Raw genomic sequence first — 15,382 nt, 5'->3', positions numbered from 1 at the left:
AACCTACACCCCCTCCTTCACTCAGGCACGCCCCTGGCAAGACTGTTCAACGGTCCCTGCAATAGTCTGTGCAGTTGCTGTTACTGATAGGAATTTGGCATTAGAAAAAAATTTAATATCCTCTTCTGAGAAATGCATGATTTCTCCGAGACTCAGTTTTGGTTTCCAAACTGCCCAGGGAGTTCCTTACAGATGCTGAGTATTTACTCATATGACTGCCTTTCTCTAACAGAAGTAGCTTCTTTTTTCCACCCTCTTACCCTTTGGGCTTTCACTTTCGATTCCTTTAGTACAAAGGTATCTGAGAACAAATGCTAACTCAGTCCCTAAAACTTGTTCATTTCTAATGTCCTCTTCAATACAAAGATCCTGAGATTCATAACAAGGGGTGAGGGTCTTACTTTGCCTTTGCGATTACTGCTAAACAGCCTATTATGTGTTGCCAAAATAACATCAAAGGTATGGGGGGGGGTTATCCCAACTGATAATAGTCCTTTAAAAACATTGTATCATCTATATGATAACTGCTCTACTTAAAGAATATTATTTAAGAAAAAAATAAATTCCAACTTGCTGTACTAGGTTCTAGATTTGTCTTGGAAATATCATAGGCGAACGTATTTCCAGATGCTTCAAATAATGGAAAATGGTGAAAACTTGAATCAGGGTCCCTGTCCTTCCCTGTGTTTCAGTTAGCATTTTGATAGCAGTTTAGAAATGTTATCGCTTGTTTTGTCACAGACATAATTCACATCTTTCTTCAGGCACTGTAAACAAGAGAAATGGTTTAATGGCCCCATAAAGGCACTCTGCTGATAGCTGAGATTAGGCCCTTTAGTAATGGATGTTGGGTGTGTGCGTGTGTGAGTGGTGTGTGCACAGTGGGGGTGGGGAGGCCTTGGAAGAGGTAATGTGCTGGAAAAGGAGCTTTGAGAGGCCCCGATAGAGGCGGCAGTAATGTGCGCTGCTTTTCTGTGTGTCTTGGAACCAGAAGTGACAGTATTGTCCTTATTTGTACACAAGCCTTCCCTTTTGCTTCTGGAATTTAACTGAGTACTAATTGAGGCCATCGCTGACCATTTATCACCTGAAACTGAAGTGATAGTAACTTAAAGTGAACGCTTTTCATCTAGTGGGTGTTTTCCCAACGACATATATTCGTATAAAAGGCTGCATGCATTTTTCATGCCATGCTTCTATCTGGTCTTAAATAATCTAATTTATGTATATCGTTTACTTTTTTTATCCTTTCACAGAGTTTTTTTGTTTTTTTTAAATCCACTGCTATAGCCAAGTGAAAAAATTTTTACAAGCACTTCAGTGTCCACAGAATGATTTGTTTTGACTTTCTCAGTTATAGTTTGTAGACAAGTGTAAAAAATTCTCCACATTATACATACCATGTTCTAAGTAAATGCCTTGAAATTCCTCAAAGCACATAAATTTGTAGTGTTTTAGAGCCTCAATATTGTGTCTTTTTTCCATCATGTTGTTTGCCTATATCCCCATAAATTGGCTACACAAGGCAGCACACTAGGTTTTGAGAGTCAGAGTAAACAGAGTTAATAAAGCAAAATTAAGTGTCCTTTGTTAGCTAATTTAGCTGTACCCTGTCACTAGCGGATGTCAGTGTACCATCCCTCCACTTCAGTGTTTTCTTTCTAGACCACAACCTAGACCACTGCAACACTGTACAGTGGACTATATTCTAAAACAGAATTTTTGAGCAGACCAGAAATCTCAACGTCAAAATCAGGAGACTGCCACCAAGGTTCTGTATTCCTAGCTAGATTTGCTTTAAAATAAATTAAAATACAACAAAAACTACAGATTTGATTCAAATACCTGGTTCTGTTTAGAGAAGTAATTAAAAATCTGATATGTTTCTCATCCCTGGGTAATTGTTTTGTACTCACAGAAATTGCTACTCTATTTCAATTTTATGATGAGTTGAAAGCAGAGCGAAAGGTCAGCCCCAGGACCACTTATCATGGTATTTATATTCACTGTCCACATATAGAAAAGGACCCATCACTTGTGACATTTTGGTTATCAGAGTCTACGGGAAGCTTTAGATGCTGGATAGCAACATTTTTCCTTCAGCGGAATATGAGTGGTGTGAATTTTTAAATGCCTTTGGTCACAGTAATAAATTGAAAGAAGGCAGAATGCCTAAAAGCACACACAAATGCTCTGAGAAGTTGTTTTCATTTAGATACAAGTGCCAAGAATATATTATTTAGGTCATGTATACAGAAATATGCATCGCACAGACACAAATTAATCAAATTTAAAGAAGACTTGCCAATATCTTTATTAGAGAAAACTTTTTTAAAAAAACAAAACATATATTTTTAAATGTATCTTTATTGATTTCAGAGAGAAAGAGGGGGAGAGAGAGAGAGAGAAACATCAGTGACGAAAGAGAGTCATTATTTGGCCGCCTCCTGCCCACCCCCACTGGGGATCGAGCCCACAACCCTGGCATGTGTCTTGACCCGAAATTGAACCCTAACCTCCTGGTTCATAGGTCAGCACTCAACCACTAAGCTACACAGGCTGGGATAGAAAAAAACTTCTTTTTAAAAAACCTAAGTAAAACTCTGATTGAACTTCTGTGAGCTCTCGACGGTAAGACTGTCTTTTCATCTCTCTATAGCTCCATATTTACCCCCTTGACCCGCCCCCCAGCACCTGGCCCCCAGTATCTGGGCCATAGCAAATGAGTGAATTGAAGAAATGAATGGATAAAGAAATATCTGAGATAATGTTATAGTGTTGCTCACGCAAGAAAGAAATCATAAGGATGCTGATTTGAAATACCTTTGATATGGTCAAAGGTTCAGCAGTTGCAGCCGGAAGCTCCCGGCTCTGATTCTTAACCTACTATTGTAAGTTAGTTCTAGGTCTTTGTTTTGACATGAAGCTTAGCTTCTTTATGCTCTAAGAATGTTTGCAAAATGAGATGAAAATAAATATCCTTCTTGTCTTGAATGATGAGAATCGAATAAAATAGATGAATATCAATTGAAGACCTTATAATACTATGTAAATTTGAGGGTTGTTTTTTTTTTAAAGAAACATCCTAGCCAGTGCTTTCTATCACAATTCCAAACTCACCCACAATTCAGTAAGTCGACACCTACAGTTAAACGTATTATCTTTCTTAAATTTACAAGACATCGTCATCTTCACTATAGAAAGATAAATAGAAACTCGATTCATAGATTTCATTGTTTATTCTTTGGACGAAACACGAGCCAATCAGTGGTAGCAAACATGGTCTGTTTTCAATGTGATAGTACAAAAAAATGCTCCCGTGCCATGATTGTTCAGAAAATTATTCTGCTGTGTGCAAATTTTTTTTATTTTTTAAAAAAATATATATCTTTATTGATTTCAGAGAGAGGAAGGGAAAAGGGGAGAGAGAGAAAAACATCAATGATGAGTCATTGATCAACTGCCTCCTGCACGCCCCCGACTGGGGATCGAGCCCACAACCCGGGCATGTGCCCTGACTGGAAATCGAACCCTGATCACCTGGATCCCAGGTTCCATGCTCAACCGCTGAGCCACACCCGGCTGGGCTGTGCACAAATTTTAAAATACATGATCTTCAACTACCTTTTAGGTATTTAAATGTGATTTAATATGTGTCTACCCTCAGTGGTCAGGCACTGGCACTGCGGCACTTGGAAAGCAGAGGGTGTACCTGGGCTCCAGTAGATCGAGGACAAGGCTGTGCCTTCCATCTAAAGTGTCATCAGAAGCAAATGGGAGCAAGATGATGTCTCATCGTTCATAAATCTGAAATCCAAACAATTACTGATTTAACAAAGAGTTCACGATGAATACCATACCCCCCACCCCCCCACCCCGGTAAACTTTCTGAATCGAGAAGTGGTTACGTTTATTTTGGAAGTGCATTTTTTAAAGCCCTGGTATTTTGGAGCTCTTAAATTTAACCATTAGAAGAACTCAGTCATCGTTAGTCAGCCTTAAGATGTGATTTTAAAGGTCAAGCAGCCATCAAGCAAAAAAAATCTAAGATGCATCCCTCCAGTGTTCTTTCTGCGTCTCCTCTTAGAGGTCCGACTGTCCCCAGGAGTTGTGGGTCATTCAAGTTTGCACGGATACGGGTTTGAGGAATGCCTGGGGGAAGACTGGAGATTTCATAGATAAATGACCTGAGTAGGCTGGAGTCAGCGATCGAGACATAAAGCAGTATCGTTTTGAGCCGTCACTTTCTTTGTAAGTGAAATGAAGGAGTTAACTCACTTGATTTGCTACACTTGAAGAAGGAGAGATTCACTTTAATTAAGACGACAAACAATGCAGATGCCGGTAGCTGTCTGTTCCAGACCCAGCAAGGACGGTACAGTAAGCGAAATGAAATGTCTAGCAGCCTCGGCAGCAGGCTGGAGCCGTGTTCAGCGAAAGTAATTTAATTAGTGTTGATCATGACTCCAGATGATGGTGATTTGATAAGGAATAATTTAGTACTTAACAGCCTTTTACATGCACCAACTCCATGTGGGAAGGTAAAGCAAATTGCACAAAATGAATGTGCTGCTTTGCCTTGTGCCAGTGCCAGTGAGCTGGAAAACTGCCTGTTAGCAGACGCTCCGACTCAGACTCTCAGCCCCGTGATGAAATACCCAACACGGTCCCGGCTCAGCCCCGCGGGTGGGAGGCTCTCTGCGACCCTCACTCGGGAATACATGTCACCTTTGTGATGCAGAACCTCCAGGCAGCAGGGAAGGGAACACGAGGGAAATAAAGTAGCGTGTGGTCTTGTGCAAAACGCTGCTGATCTTTAGGGTGGCTGCTGCTTGTGTTCCTCACACACAGCAATTAAGCAAAAAAAAATCCTCGCCAACTCAGATGCATTGGATTACTTCTTTGGCTTATGATTAGAAAAATAAAATCACAGTTCCGAGCGCCCATAATGATTAAGAGGCCCACACATGTGGAATGTGTTATCAAGAGGGTAGGGGAGCCCCCAGCTTCCGAAAGTAGAGGACCTGTGAGAATTCTTGAGGGTTGGCATCTAGTTTTTGTTTTTGTTTAAGTCTTTTCAAGTGCTGAACCCAATTCAGTGCAGCTCACACTGGTTTCAGGTGGTGCCAGGTATCACAATGGATTTGAAATTAACCCGGTTATGACAATCGCCTAGAAATTTTGTAAGATACAGAATCCTGAGGTATATCCCGGCCTTAGTTGGCTAGGGCTGCCATAACAAAGTACCGTAAACCGGGTGGCTTAAAACACGCACATTTATTGTCTCAGAGTTCTGGAGGCTGGAGGTCTGAGGTTGAAGGTGGAGGCAGGGTTCTGAGCGCTGTGAGAGAGAATCTGTTCTAGACCTTTCTCCTAGCTCCTGGTGGTTTGTTGGCAATCTTTTGGCAATTCCTTGGCTTGTAGATGCGTCGATCTGATCTCTACCTTCATCTTCACATGACGTTCTCCTGTGAGTGTCTCTGTATCCTAATTCCCCCCCCCCCTTTATAAGGACATTAGTCATAATGGATTAGATCCCACCCTAATGACCTCATCTTAATTAATCTCCCAAATTAAGACACATATGAGGTACTGGGGTTAGGACTTCAATATATGATTTTTTTCTGGGGGAGGGGTGGGACACACAATTCAACCTATATATAACATGGGATCTTGGAATCTTTGTTTTTTTCAAAAGTTACCTGGGTAATTAGATGTTGGGCCGGATTTGGGGATCCTGAGTTTAGGGATCAGCTTGCCTCTGATAGCACTTTGGGAATCCTTATATCCTTTCTTCTAAAGTCAGTTTAGGGAAGTGCATGAAGCATACCTGAAAACCCTAGAGGTCAGACAGTGGGATGATCACACCTCTTGGTTCTAGTTTGATACCAGTGGACATTTTGATAGAAGGCTGCTGTCACTCTAGCAGCCACTCCTGATGGTGCCCCGAACTTGTCATTCCTCCCCTCACTCATTTGGAATATTTATCTTGGAAGCTGAAGCACGTTATCTGCTGGAACAGGAAGCCAAACAGGTTGAAATATATTTATTTGTGTAGCATTCATTGCTTGATGCCCCTCACATTTTTAAAGCTTTTTGTTGAGATTTGCATTTATTAAAATGCAAAAATCCTGGGTGTGCAGCTCCGTGAATTTTACAGATGTATATATTCAAATAACTGCCATGCAGAGCAAGATAGCAAGTTTGTCCAGCACTGTAACAGGTTACTAGTGCCCTTTCTCCGTCATTAACACTCCCATCCACCAGTGGAAGGAGGTTCTTTCACTGTCAGTTTGGTCTGATCTTGAAATTCATACACTACATACTCTTTCATGCTTGGCTTCTTTTACTCCACGCCTGTGAGACAATCTTAGGTTTCTGCATGTGTCAGTAATTTGTTTTTGTTATTACTGCGTAGTAGTCCATAGTACAAATACTCCACGATTTCTTCATCTATTACCTGCTAATGAACATTTGAAATTTTCCAGTTTTTGCCATTATGAATAAAGCTGCTTTGAGCATTCTTGCACATGTCTTTTGGTGAACATATGCAGTCCTTTCTTTGGATATTATATATATGCAAGAGTGTAATTACTGGACACAGGAGAGATTTATGTTGAGCCTTAGTAGGTACTGCCAAAAGTTTTTCAAAGTGTATCATTTTATAATCTCAGTAGGATTTATAAAAATGGCTGTTGCTTTAGGTCTTCAATCTTGATGGTGCCAAGCTTTGGCAGTTTAGCCATTCTAGTAGAGCGAGAATTTCATGTGGTGGTATTTGCATTTTCCTGATGAGTAAAGATGTTGAATACTTTTTCATGCATTTTTTGTTGTTGTTCATTTGTTTGTTTTGCCATTTGGGCATCTTCTTTCACGAACTCCCCGCTTATGTCTTTTGTTCATTTTTAATTGGGTTACTAGATTTGTCTTATTTGTAGCAATTCTTGCTATGTTTAATATGTTGCAAACATCTTGTAGTCTGTAGCATACCTTGCACTCTTTTATTTTTAATTAAAAACATTTTTTTTTAACCCTCACCTGAGGGTATTTTTCCCATTGCTTTTCAGAGAGAGTGGGAGGGAGAGAGAGAGAGAGAAACATCGATGTGAGAGAGACACATCGGTTTGTTCCCTCCCGCACACACCCCAACCCAGGCCAGGGATTGAGCCTGCGTCCGAGGTAGGTGTCCATGGCTGGAATCGGACCCAGGACCCATCAGTTCGCAGGCCAACACTCTAACCACTGAGCCAAACCCACTAGGGCACCTTCCACACTCTTTTAATAGTGTCTTTTGATAAAGAAAAGTTCTTAATTTCAGGGAAGCCTAATTTGTAGATTATTTTCTGTATGGTTAGTGCTTTTTCTGTTCTTTCGCTAATCTTATTTTACCTCATGGTCCCAGTAACTTTTAATATATGGTAACATTGAATCTAGTATTCACTGATACACCTGATATTTTGATAAATGTGATAAGCTGCATCATAATGCATATTTATTAACTCTTGAGGTCTTATCAACTTTATGCTTATAAATTAGATCTGATCCCTCAGGTATAATAATTTGTTACATCTTCAAGTGACAAATCGAGTTCCTTATATGTTGCTACATCTTCTTAAGAAAATGTAAAACCTGATACTTAATCGAAAGTGCTAGACTTGAGGATACACGTTTTACTATATATGTTCAAAGATGGATCTTGAGTACCATGAATAATTCTGTCAAAATTACATACGTTTACAAACAAATAGTATTTCTTCTCCTATAGCTTGGTAGTTCTTGATATCACATTCTTAATATTAAATTATTTATGACATTCAAGCTAGTTCAAGTTTGTAATGTCATAATATCATAATCAAGACCGAATGGTATCTGAACCACAAGGTTTCTCTTGTCATATTTTTATAGAATACCGACTTAATCTTTTGTGATTTAATTCCAGTGTTTATCATAGTTACAATAAATCTCCAGAATGTGTGCCCTTCTTAGTTTGCCCCTTGACTGGGCATACATGAAAAGAAAATCCATTCTTATGTCTGTTTTCCTTATCTTTTTACCAATTTTCTATGTATACTAAAACTTCAATTGTTCTGACAGAATCTCTAACAGATAAATACATTTTTAATTTCATATAGAAGAAGAAAAAATGCATAGTATTATTTATTTATTGTTTTTAAAGCTATCACTCCCTTCAAATATACATGTCTTGTAACCTTCATATTTTATATGATCTCCGTATTTATATTAAGCATTAATGAGTATAACTATAACTGTATATTAAGTCATTAGAAAAAAGAGAAAACATCATGTGATAGAGAATAATTGTTTTATGGTGGATTACATGTGACAAATAACTGTCACATATTTTTCATATTTCATCTTCACAGTTCAGGTAAGTAGATAGGCAGGTATTTTTATCTGTTTTGTAGATGAGCATTGCTTTCAGAGATGTTGAGATTTTTGCCCCAGTTTTCCAGTCGATCTGCACCTAGATTTTCTTTCTCATAGTCCAGTTGTCATTCTATTAAACCATTACTATTGATGGATTTGAGGTATTTTCCTTTCAATAATGCTTAAAATGATGTTCCAGTCTTCAGTTAATTCTTTTGTATTCTTTATGTTCCAGTCTTCAGTTAATTCAGTTCTATTTTTTCTGTTTTAATCATTGGAAATCTTTCCGTAGCTTTTTCAAAACATACTTTCTGAAAACAGAGCTTCTATTATTAATATCAGCTAAGCAAATTACAGGTGATCTACTTTAAATGATGAGAGTCCAAGCATGTATTTTGTTAGACAATAAACAGAAACAGAGGATACTGAGATTCTCTAGAATCTTCCATGAAATTCATCAAATGTGATTTCTCTTTTATATAGAAGTTAATATGTAATGTTAGTGACATTTTAACCTAGAGAAGTAGAGCAGGTTAATATACTTAATTCTTAACTGCATTTCATTTTTATGGGCATTTTGTTTTGTTTTGTTTTCTAGTGGCTTTTCATGGCCTACCACTGAAAATCAAGAAGGAACCCCACAGTCCATGTTCAGAACTTGGCTCTGCCTGCAGTCAAGAACACCCCTTTAAATTCAGCTATGGAGAAAAGTGCCTGTACAATGTCAGGTAAAGCAATCAGGTGTATATAGAGAAGATGGTCGTTCTTACTGAAACAACAAGTCCAGAATCTAATGTACAGTCTCAAGTGAAATTTTATAGGAGTTATATCTTCAGCATATAACAAGCCAATTAGGTAATGTGTTTAGAAGAACTACAAAAAACCATTTACCATCCAGTCACACACTTTCAGAATAATTTTAAAGCAATAATTTTCATCCACATTATTGGTTGCTTTTCTACTCAGTGATACATTCTAGGTTTGAAAAGAGGGTCTGACTTGGCCTGAGCAGCTATTGAAAGTTCTCATTAGAATGAATGCATTATGCACTTTAGATAGAGTTTGTAGAAAAAAATGAAACATTTGGCCTGTCTCAGCAGTACATTAGTTATCTGACAGGCTTTGCAAATGATCTATAAGATGCATTCATGGACAATTGTAATAAAGTTAGAATTTTATAAGGCTTAGCAGAGGCTATTATCTGTTAAAAAGCCAGTTGTTCCTTTTGATGATAATAAAGGGTGGAGCAATAAAAGTATATCATTCATTTGTTAGAAAATTTGATAACATATATGTTCATTAAAAACCCTTCATAGTAAATTGCATTCTGCTACTTTTCATATTGGCCTCTAATTGCATAAGGAAGAAGTTGGCTCTGTGTACTGAATGTTATTACTCTCAATTATAGTAGAAACTTAGTTCTTAAAAGGAGTTACTTTGAAAACTTAAAAAATGATTATAAATATTTGCAGTTTTATAAGTTATGTTGATTCAAGTTTGTAATACATTGTAATCTAAATGGGTCTTATATTTTCTCATACATTTACTACTTATACTCTATACCAGGGTATTTAAGATTCAAGAAACTTAGATTTGTGCAACCAGTGCTTGCATATTCTATTACTAGTCTTGCAAACTCAGATTTATATTTTACTTCTACTTTTCTAGGAGTCACCAGAGCCTGAAATTATGAGCCAGTTCAATTAAAACTATAAAGCTTTTATGAAAAAGATCTCTTGTTGAAGCTAACTATGAAAGCATACTCAGTTTAGATAAAACAATATTGATCTGAGTTTCATTTTATAGTGTTTTTAGTTTTTGTATTTTCTCCTTAAGAATGTTATGTATTCACAGAATAATTATTTAACATAGTGAAGAATGTTTATTTAATGAACCAAATAGATACAAAATTGTCATTGACTTTCAGCATTGATCAGAAGTGTGACTATGAAATAACCACTGCTTTATATGGCATATTTAATATCCATAAATTAACAATAGAGGAATTGCCTGAATATTTTGAGGTTCTTCCTGAGGACCAATAATTTCCACAGTGAAATATGGATTAAATTCTGGTACTTCCTTCTCCATACAAATTATGAATACGTTTCATGGGGGGAAAAGTACTATCCTAGGGCAAAGGATGTATCATTTTTTTCTTTTTACATGGATATGAGTCAGGTGAACCATTTTAGAAAAGTAGGTTCTCATTTAGAAATATTGGTAAAGAAACTAAGTAGCTGTACTTTAAGGCAAGAGTAGACTTATACAGTGTATACTCCTTCACGTCTGTAAAGTATTTTTACACTTGGATGTAATCCTCTTGTATAGATGGAGCAACAGAATAAACTATTACATAAGTCAGTGCAAAAAAACCCATTTATTTTAAAAGAAAAATATGTATTGATGAATTCTTTTTATTTTACAAGGAAATACAGTATTTTAACTTAGATATATCTTTTTTATTTGGAAATTTAAGTAAAATTTTTTTTAGTAAAATATTTTTTAGATCACAAAAATTAGTTAAATCACATTCTCAAAAGGCATACATAGGTGATCAGCTGAAATTCATAAGCAAGCTCACTCACCTTACTCCTTCGTGAGTGCTTAGAAATTAGACTATGACAATAGGATTTTATTCTAAAGAATATTACTTTGTACTTACTCTCTAAGAAAGCTTAACTATACCAGAGAGATTTTAATTTGCCTCATTAATCTTTATTATCCCATATCAGGAATTTAATAGCAAGCATCATTTATTTTATATAAAAAATGAAAATAAGGCAAAAGCATTGCCTTCTTAAAATTCCACCACAAATAAAGTCAAGCCAGGTATGGTCTCCATCTTATTAAACTGATGTTCTTGTTCTAAAATCTAATGTAATATTGAAGAATTATAATATATCAGAATAATTTAATGATGTAGAAAAGATCTATGAAACTAGCTCAAGGAGATATATCAAGAATAGATGGAAATGGTGCCACTACTTCCATAGAGAGTCCTCTTCCTCATACTAAGTTGTTTGTATATATATAAAATATAGACATTTTATGTTAATGCCGTTACCATTTTATACTCATTACCCTGTCTTCTGTTTAAGTGTGTGGCAATTTTGAAGATTACATGTTCTAGAATTACAAACACCAAAATACATAAAATTTTAACTTCCTTATGACTTAAGCTTAAAATGTGTTTTTGTTTCTTTAGGTTGGAAAAAAATTTTAAAAATTGCTCCAAAGAAACAAATATTCTCTCTCTTTTTTTGTGTGCCTTGGGTAGTGCCTACGATCAGAAGCCACAAGTGGGAATGAGGCCCTCCAACCCCCCAACCCCATCCAGCACTCCAGTGTCCCCACTACATCATGCATCTCCAAACTCAACTCACACTCCGAAACCTGACCACGCCTTCCCAGCTCACCTCCCTCCATCACAGTCCATGCAAGACAGCAGATACCCCATGGACCACAGGTACACTGCAAATACTGTTTTTTGTCAAAACTGTTTTTAATAACTTGGAAGAAATTCTGTTACCAATTCCTAGAACCTACAGTGAACATATTAATTTTGCACATCTGGGTAAAATATTTTTAGAAAGAGCTTGCCCTCTCTATAGTTATAAATAATTTGTGGAGAAGGTAATTTATTAAGAGTCCTTTTATAAACACTTAAACTTGTTGCTAAAATGAAAAATTAATCTATATGCTGACATTTGAACATTTCCCTTTCGTTTTGCCTGAATTAAATTGCTTCGCTTACACTTTAAATCAGATCATCTCATTTTTTTAATGAGCATATGTGTGTACTTGTTCTATAAAGTTAGGAGACTAATTTTAGAAGGTGACTTATGGAATTAGGTTCTTTACCTTAAATTGAATGGCATAACTGTACACGGTTTTGCAAAATAGAAGTTATTTGATTAAAACCATTTTCCATCCTTTCCATGTGATGAGTATTTAATATCAGTAGACACATGACCCTGGACACTGAGACTATACAGTTAAAGAGATAGAGACCAAATTATTATTACTTAGAAAGGAGCCAAACAAGAACCAGAACGTGGAGCTAGGAAGAATGCTGTGGTGGGTAATCCTTGATTCCTAGAGATGAGTAAATTTACATTTAAATAAAATATTGAGGAACTTTTAGAGGTCTTAATACAGCTTAAAACACAAGTAGATTATAAACTGCATTCTTCCTTCCCCTTCTACCTTGTACTTATATAGAGCCAGTGGTGTGCTGGTAAATACAGAACAACAGGCTCTATGGGAGAGAATCCCAAACACCTGATCTGTAGGCGGTGATGAGTCCGATGTAAATATTCCCCCACGGCTGACTCCAAGCTATCACTGCGACAGCCCTGAATGTGGAATTGGAAAGAGATGGACAGTGGTGCTCCATTTTATAGCATTTTCTACCATATAGTTACAATAGGCATAACATCGAGAGCATAATTAATAGTAAGATGCAGAACAATAATTAGGAAGTGACAAGCATTGAATATTAATAGCCTTTGTTTTTAATGTAATTTTTAAAAATTTTAAATTTACATAATTTACTTCTTAATGGCTGTGCTTAACGGTTGGCTCACAGAATGTCTGGAAATTTAACAACAAACCAGGGCAAGCTGGCTCCGACACACCATTAGGAAAATAACTCAGCCAAAGTCATCCCTTAGATCAGCAGAGAAGATCAGAAGATGTGCCACTGGCATCTGGCTGAAAATAAGGGAGTGCTCAGGTCTGCTTTTAAGAGATTATTTAATCCAGCTCAGCCTCCAATCCAGTAAAACTCTGTCGGAGCGCAGGGATAAAATGAAAGCATTCTTTGCAGTGTGAAACTGAGCTGTATCTTTCCTGCCTTTGTTTCCATCACGAAGCCCTCCCGTGCTTAGCTGTTAAATGCTCCCAGTTATCTTTCCCTTCTCACCCGATGGAGACCCCGCCGGAGCGCAGTGGTATGTGCATCTGTGTAAACAGTTTTGTAAACACAGATGAAAGAAATCGCATTGCAGGGTGGGCCTCTAAACAGATGCACACTGTGCGGGGCTAAAGGGAAAAGAGCGAACGAAAGAAAAGGAGCAGCAAGTTTTATTTTGCCCACTTCTGATGACTTCCCAGGAGTTCTTCAGCCCTGAGTCTCTCCCTTTCAAATGAGCGCCAGAATTCCAGGCTGTATTTCTATGGAAGGTGCAGGATTCTAGGCTGTATTTCTATGGAAGGTGCAGGATTCCAGGCTGTATTTCTATGGAAGGTGCAGGATTCCAGGCTGTATTTCTCTGGAAAGTGCAGGATTCCAGGCTGTATTTCTATGGAAGGTGCAGGATTCTAGGCCGTATTTCTATGGAAAGTGCAGGATTCCAGGCCGTATTTCTATGGAAAGTGCAGGATTCTAGGCTGTATTCCTATGGAAGGTGCAGGATTGTAGACTGTATTCCTATGGAAGGTGCAGAATTCTAGGCCGTATTCCTATGGAAGGTGCAGGATTCTAGGCCGTATTTCTATGGAAGGTGCAGGATTCTAGGCCGTATTTCTATGGAAGGTGCAGGATTCTAGGCCGTATTCCTATGGAAGGTGCAGGATTCTAGGCCGTATTCCTATGGAAGGTGCAGGATTCTAGGCCGTATTTCTATGGAAGGTGCAGGATTCTAGGCCGTATTTCTATGGAAGGTGCAGGATTCTAGGCTGTATTCCTATGGAAGGTGCAGGATTGTAGACTGTATTCCTATGGAAGGTGCAGAATTCTAGGCTGTATTTCTGTGGAAGGTGCAGGATTCTAGGCCGTATTCCTATGGAAGGTGCAGGATTCTAGGCCGTATTCCTATGGAAGGTGCAGGATTCTAGGCCGTATTTCTATGGAAGGTGCAGGATTCTAGGCTGTATTTCTATGGAAGGTGCAGGATTCTAGGCTGTATTTCTATGGAAGGTGCAGGATTCCAGGCTGTATTTCTATGGAAGGTGACTGGTGAGCAAGCGGTGTGCCTGTTTTTAGGTGACCTAACTCGAAATGCTTCAGCCAAATCCATTTTAGTTTCTCTCCTTGAAGTCAAGTATCTGAGACTGAGAACAGCCGGTCCGGAACTGTGAGAGGGAAGCTCGGGGTCTTTTCCCACTGCCCCCCATTGGGCCTTGAGGACAGGACCAGCTGGCCAATCCCAGGAAAATCTCTGAAGCCGTATGTTTCTGAGGAGGATTTCTTGGAGGGCTCTAGCCAACAAATGACAGTCCCTCAGTTATAAATGGCACATTTGCTCTGGGAACAGATCCTTTCCCCAAATAGCCCCCTCCAGCCTGGGCACCCCACCTCACTCTGGGAACGCTTTAGGGCCAGCCGGGCTGCACCCTGCGTCCTTTCCACAGGCCCATTCTGCTCCTCGGGCCAGCCCTTTGGCTCTGTTTCCTGAACCCGCTGTGAGGAGCCCAGTCTCTCCATTTTTCTCACCCCTTATAGACTGTTCTCCTTTATCCAAGAGTTCATCAGCATGCTGCCTACCTATTAACACTCTTCCAGAAGCTTCTTGAGTCACCTCCTTTTTAAACAGCAGGTCAGATGCTCAAAAGCATGGCCCCACAAAGGTGTGGCTCCCTGTGAGCACGCGTGTGTGGTGCCTAACATGGTCCTCAGAAAGTAGCAACTGGAATCGGCTTCATTCCTAAAAACAAATGCCTTGATTCTTTGCAAAGCGTTTAGTACAAGTATTATTAACTTCCATTTAAGGCTTCACGAGTGAGCTGGTTTCTTATTTTAACTTCAAGTTACAATTTTCTGGTTCACTCCTTGACAGTTCTTAATGATAATTTCTGTTTCTTTTTTTGGCTAATGAAATAAGCAAGCGAAGGGAAATGAATGCAGTGCCAGGCAGCCTCACTGCTTTTACAACATCAGAATTTCTAAGTTTATTTTCTGCAGGTGTAGGTGGAATTCCAGTGCTTTCCAGGGAGGCTAGAGTTAAGTCACAGGATGGAGGATTCTTAGAAATGCTAAAGCAACTGCTTT

At 38.3% G+C, this 15,382-nt stretch overlaps 1 protein-coding gene across 4 annotated transcripts in view; it reads left to right on the top strand.

The window, feature by feature from the left end:
• The window catches only part of ETV1 (ETS variant transcription factor 1), an 88,273-nt gene that overhangs the window by 37,783 nt on the left and 35,108 nt on the right, over positions 1-15,382 (top strand). For all 4 annotated transcript variants that reach the window (XM_016218855.2, XM_016218852.2, XM_016218856.2 and 1 more), the window contains exons 6-7: positions 8,987-9,116; positions 11,669-11,857. In XM_016218855.2, the coding sequence (XP_016074341.2) occupies positions 8,987-9,116; positions 11,669-11,857 (319 nt within the window). The remainder of the gene's footprint in view (positions 1-8,986; positions 9,117-11,668; positions 11,858-15,382) is intronic.

Source organism: Miniopterus natalensis, chromosome 10 (genome assembly GCF_054644295.1).
Source record: "Miniopterus natalensis isolate mMinNat1 chromosome 10, mMinNat1.hap1, whole genome shotgun sequence".
Taxonomy (NCBI): domain Eukaryota; kingdom Metazoa; phylum Chordata; class Mammalia; order Chiroptera; family Miniopteridae; genus Miniopterus; species Miniopterus natalensis.
This window is presented reverse-complemented; position numbering and strand designations above follow the sequence as displayed.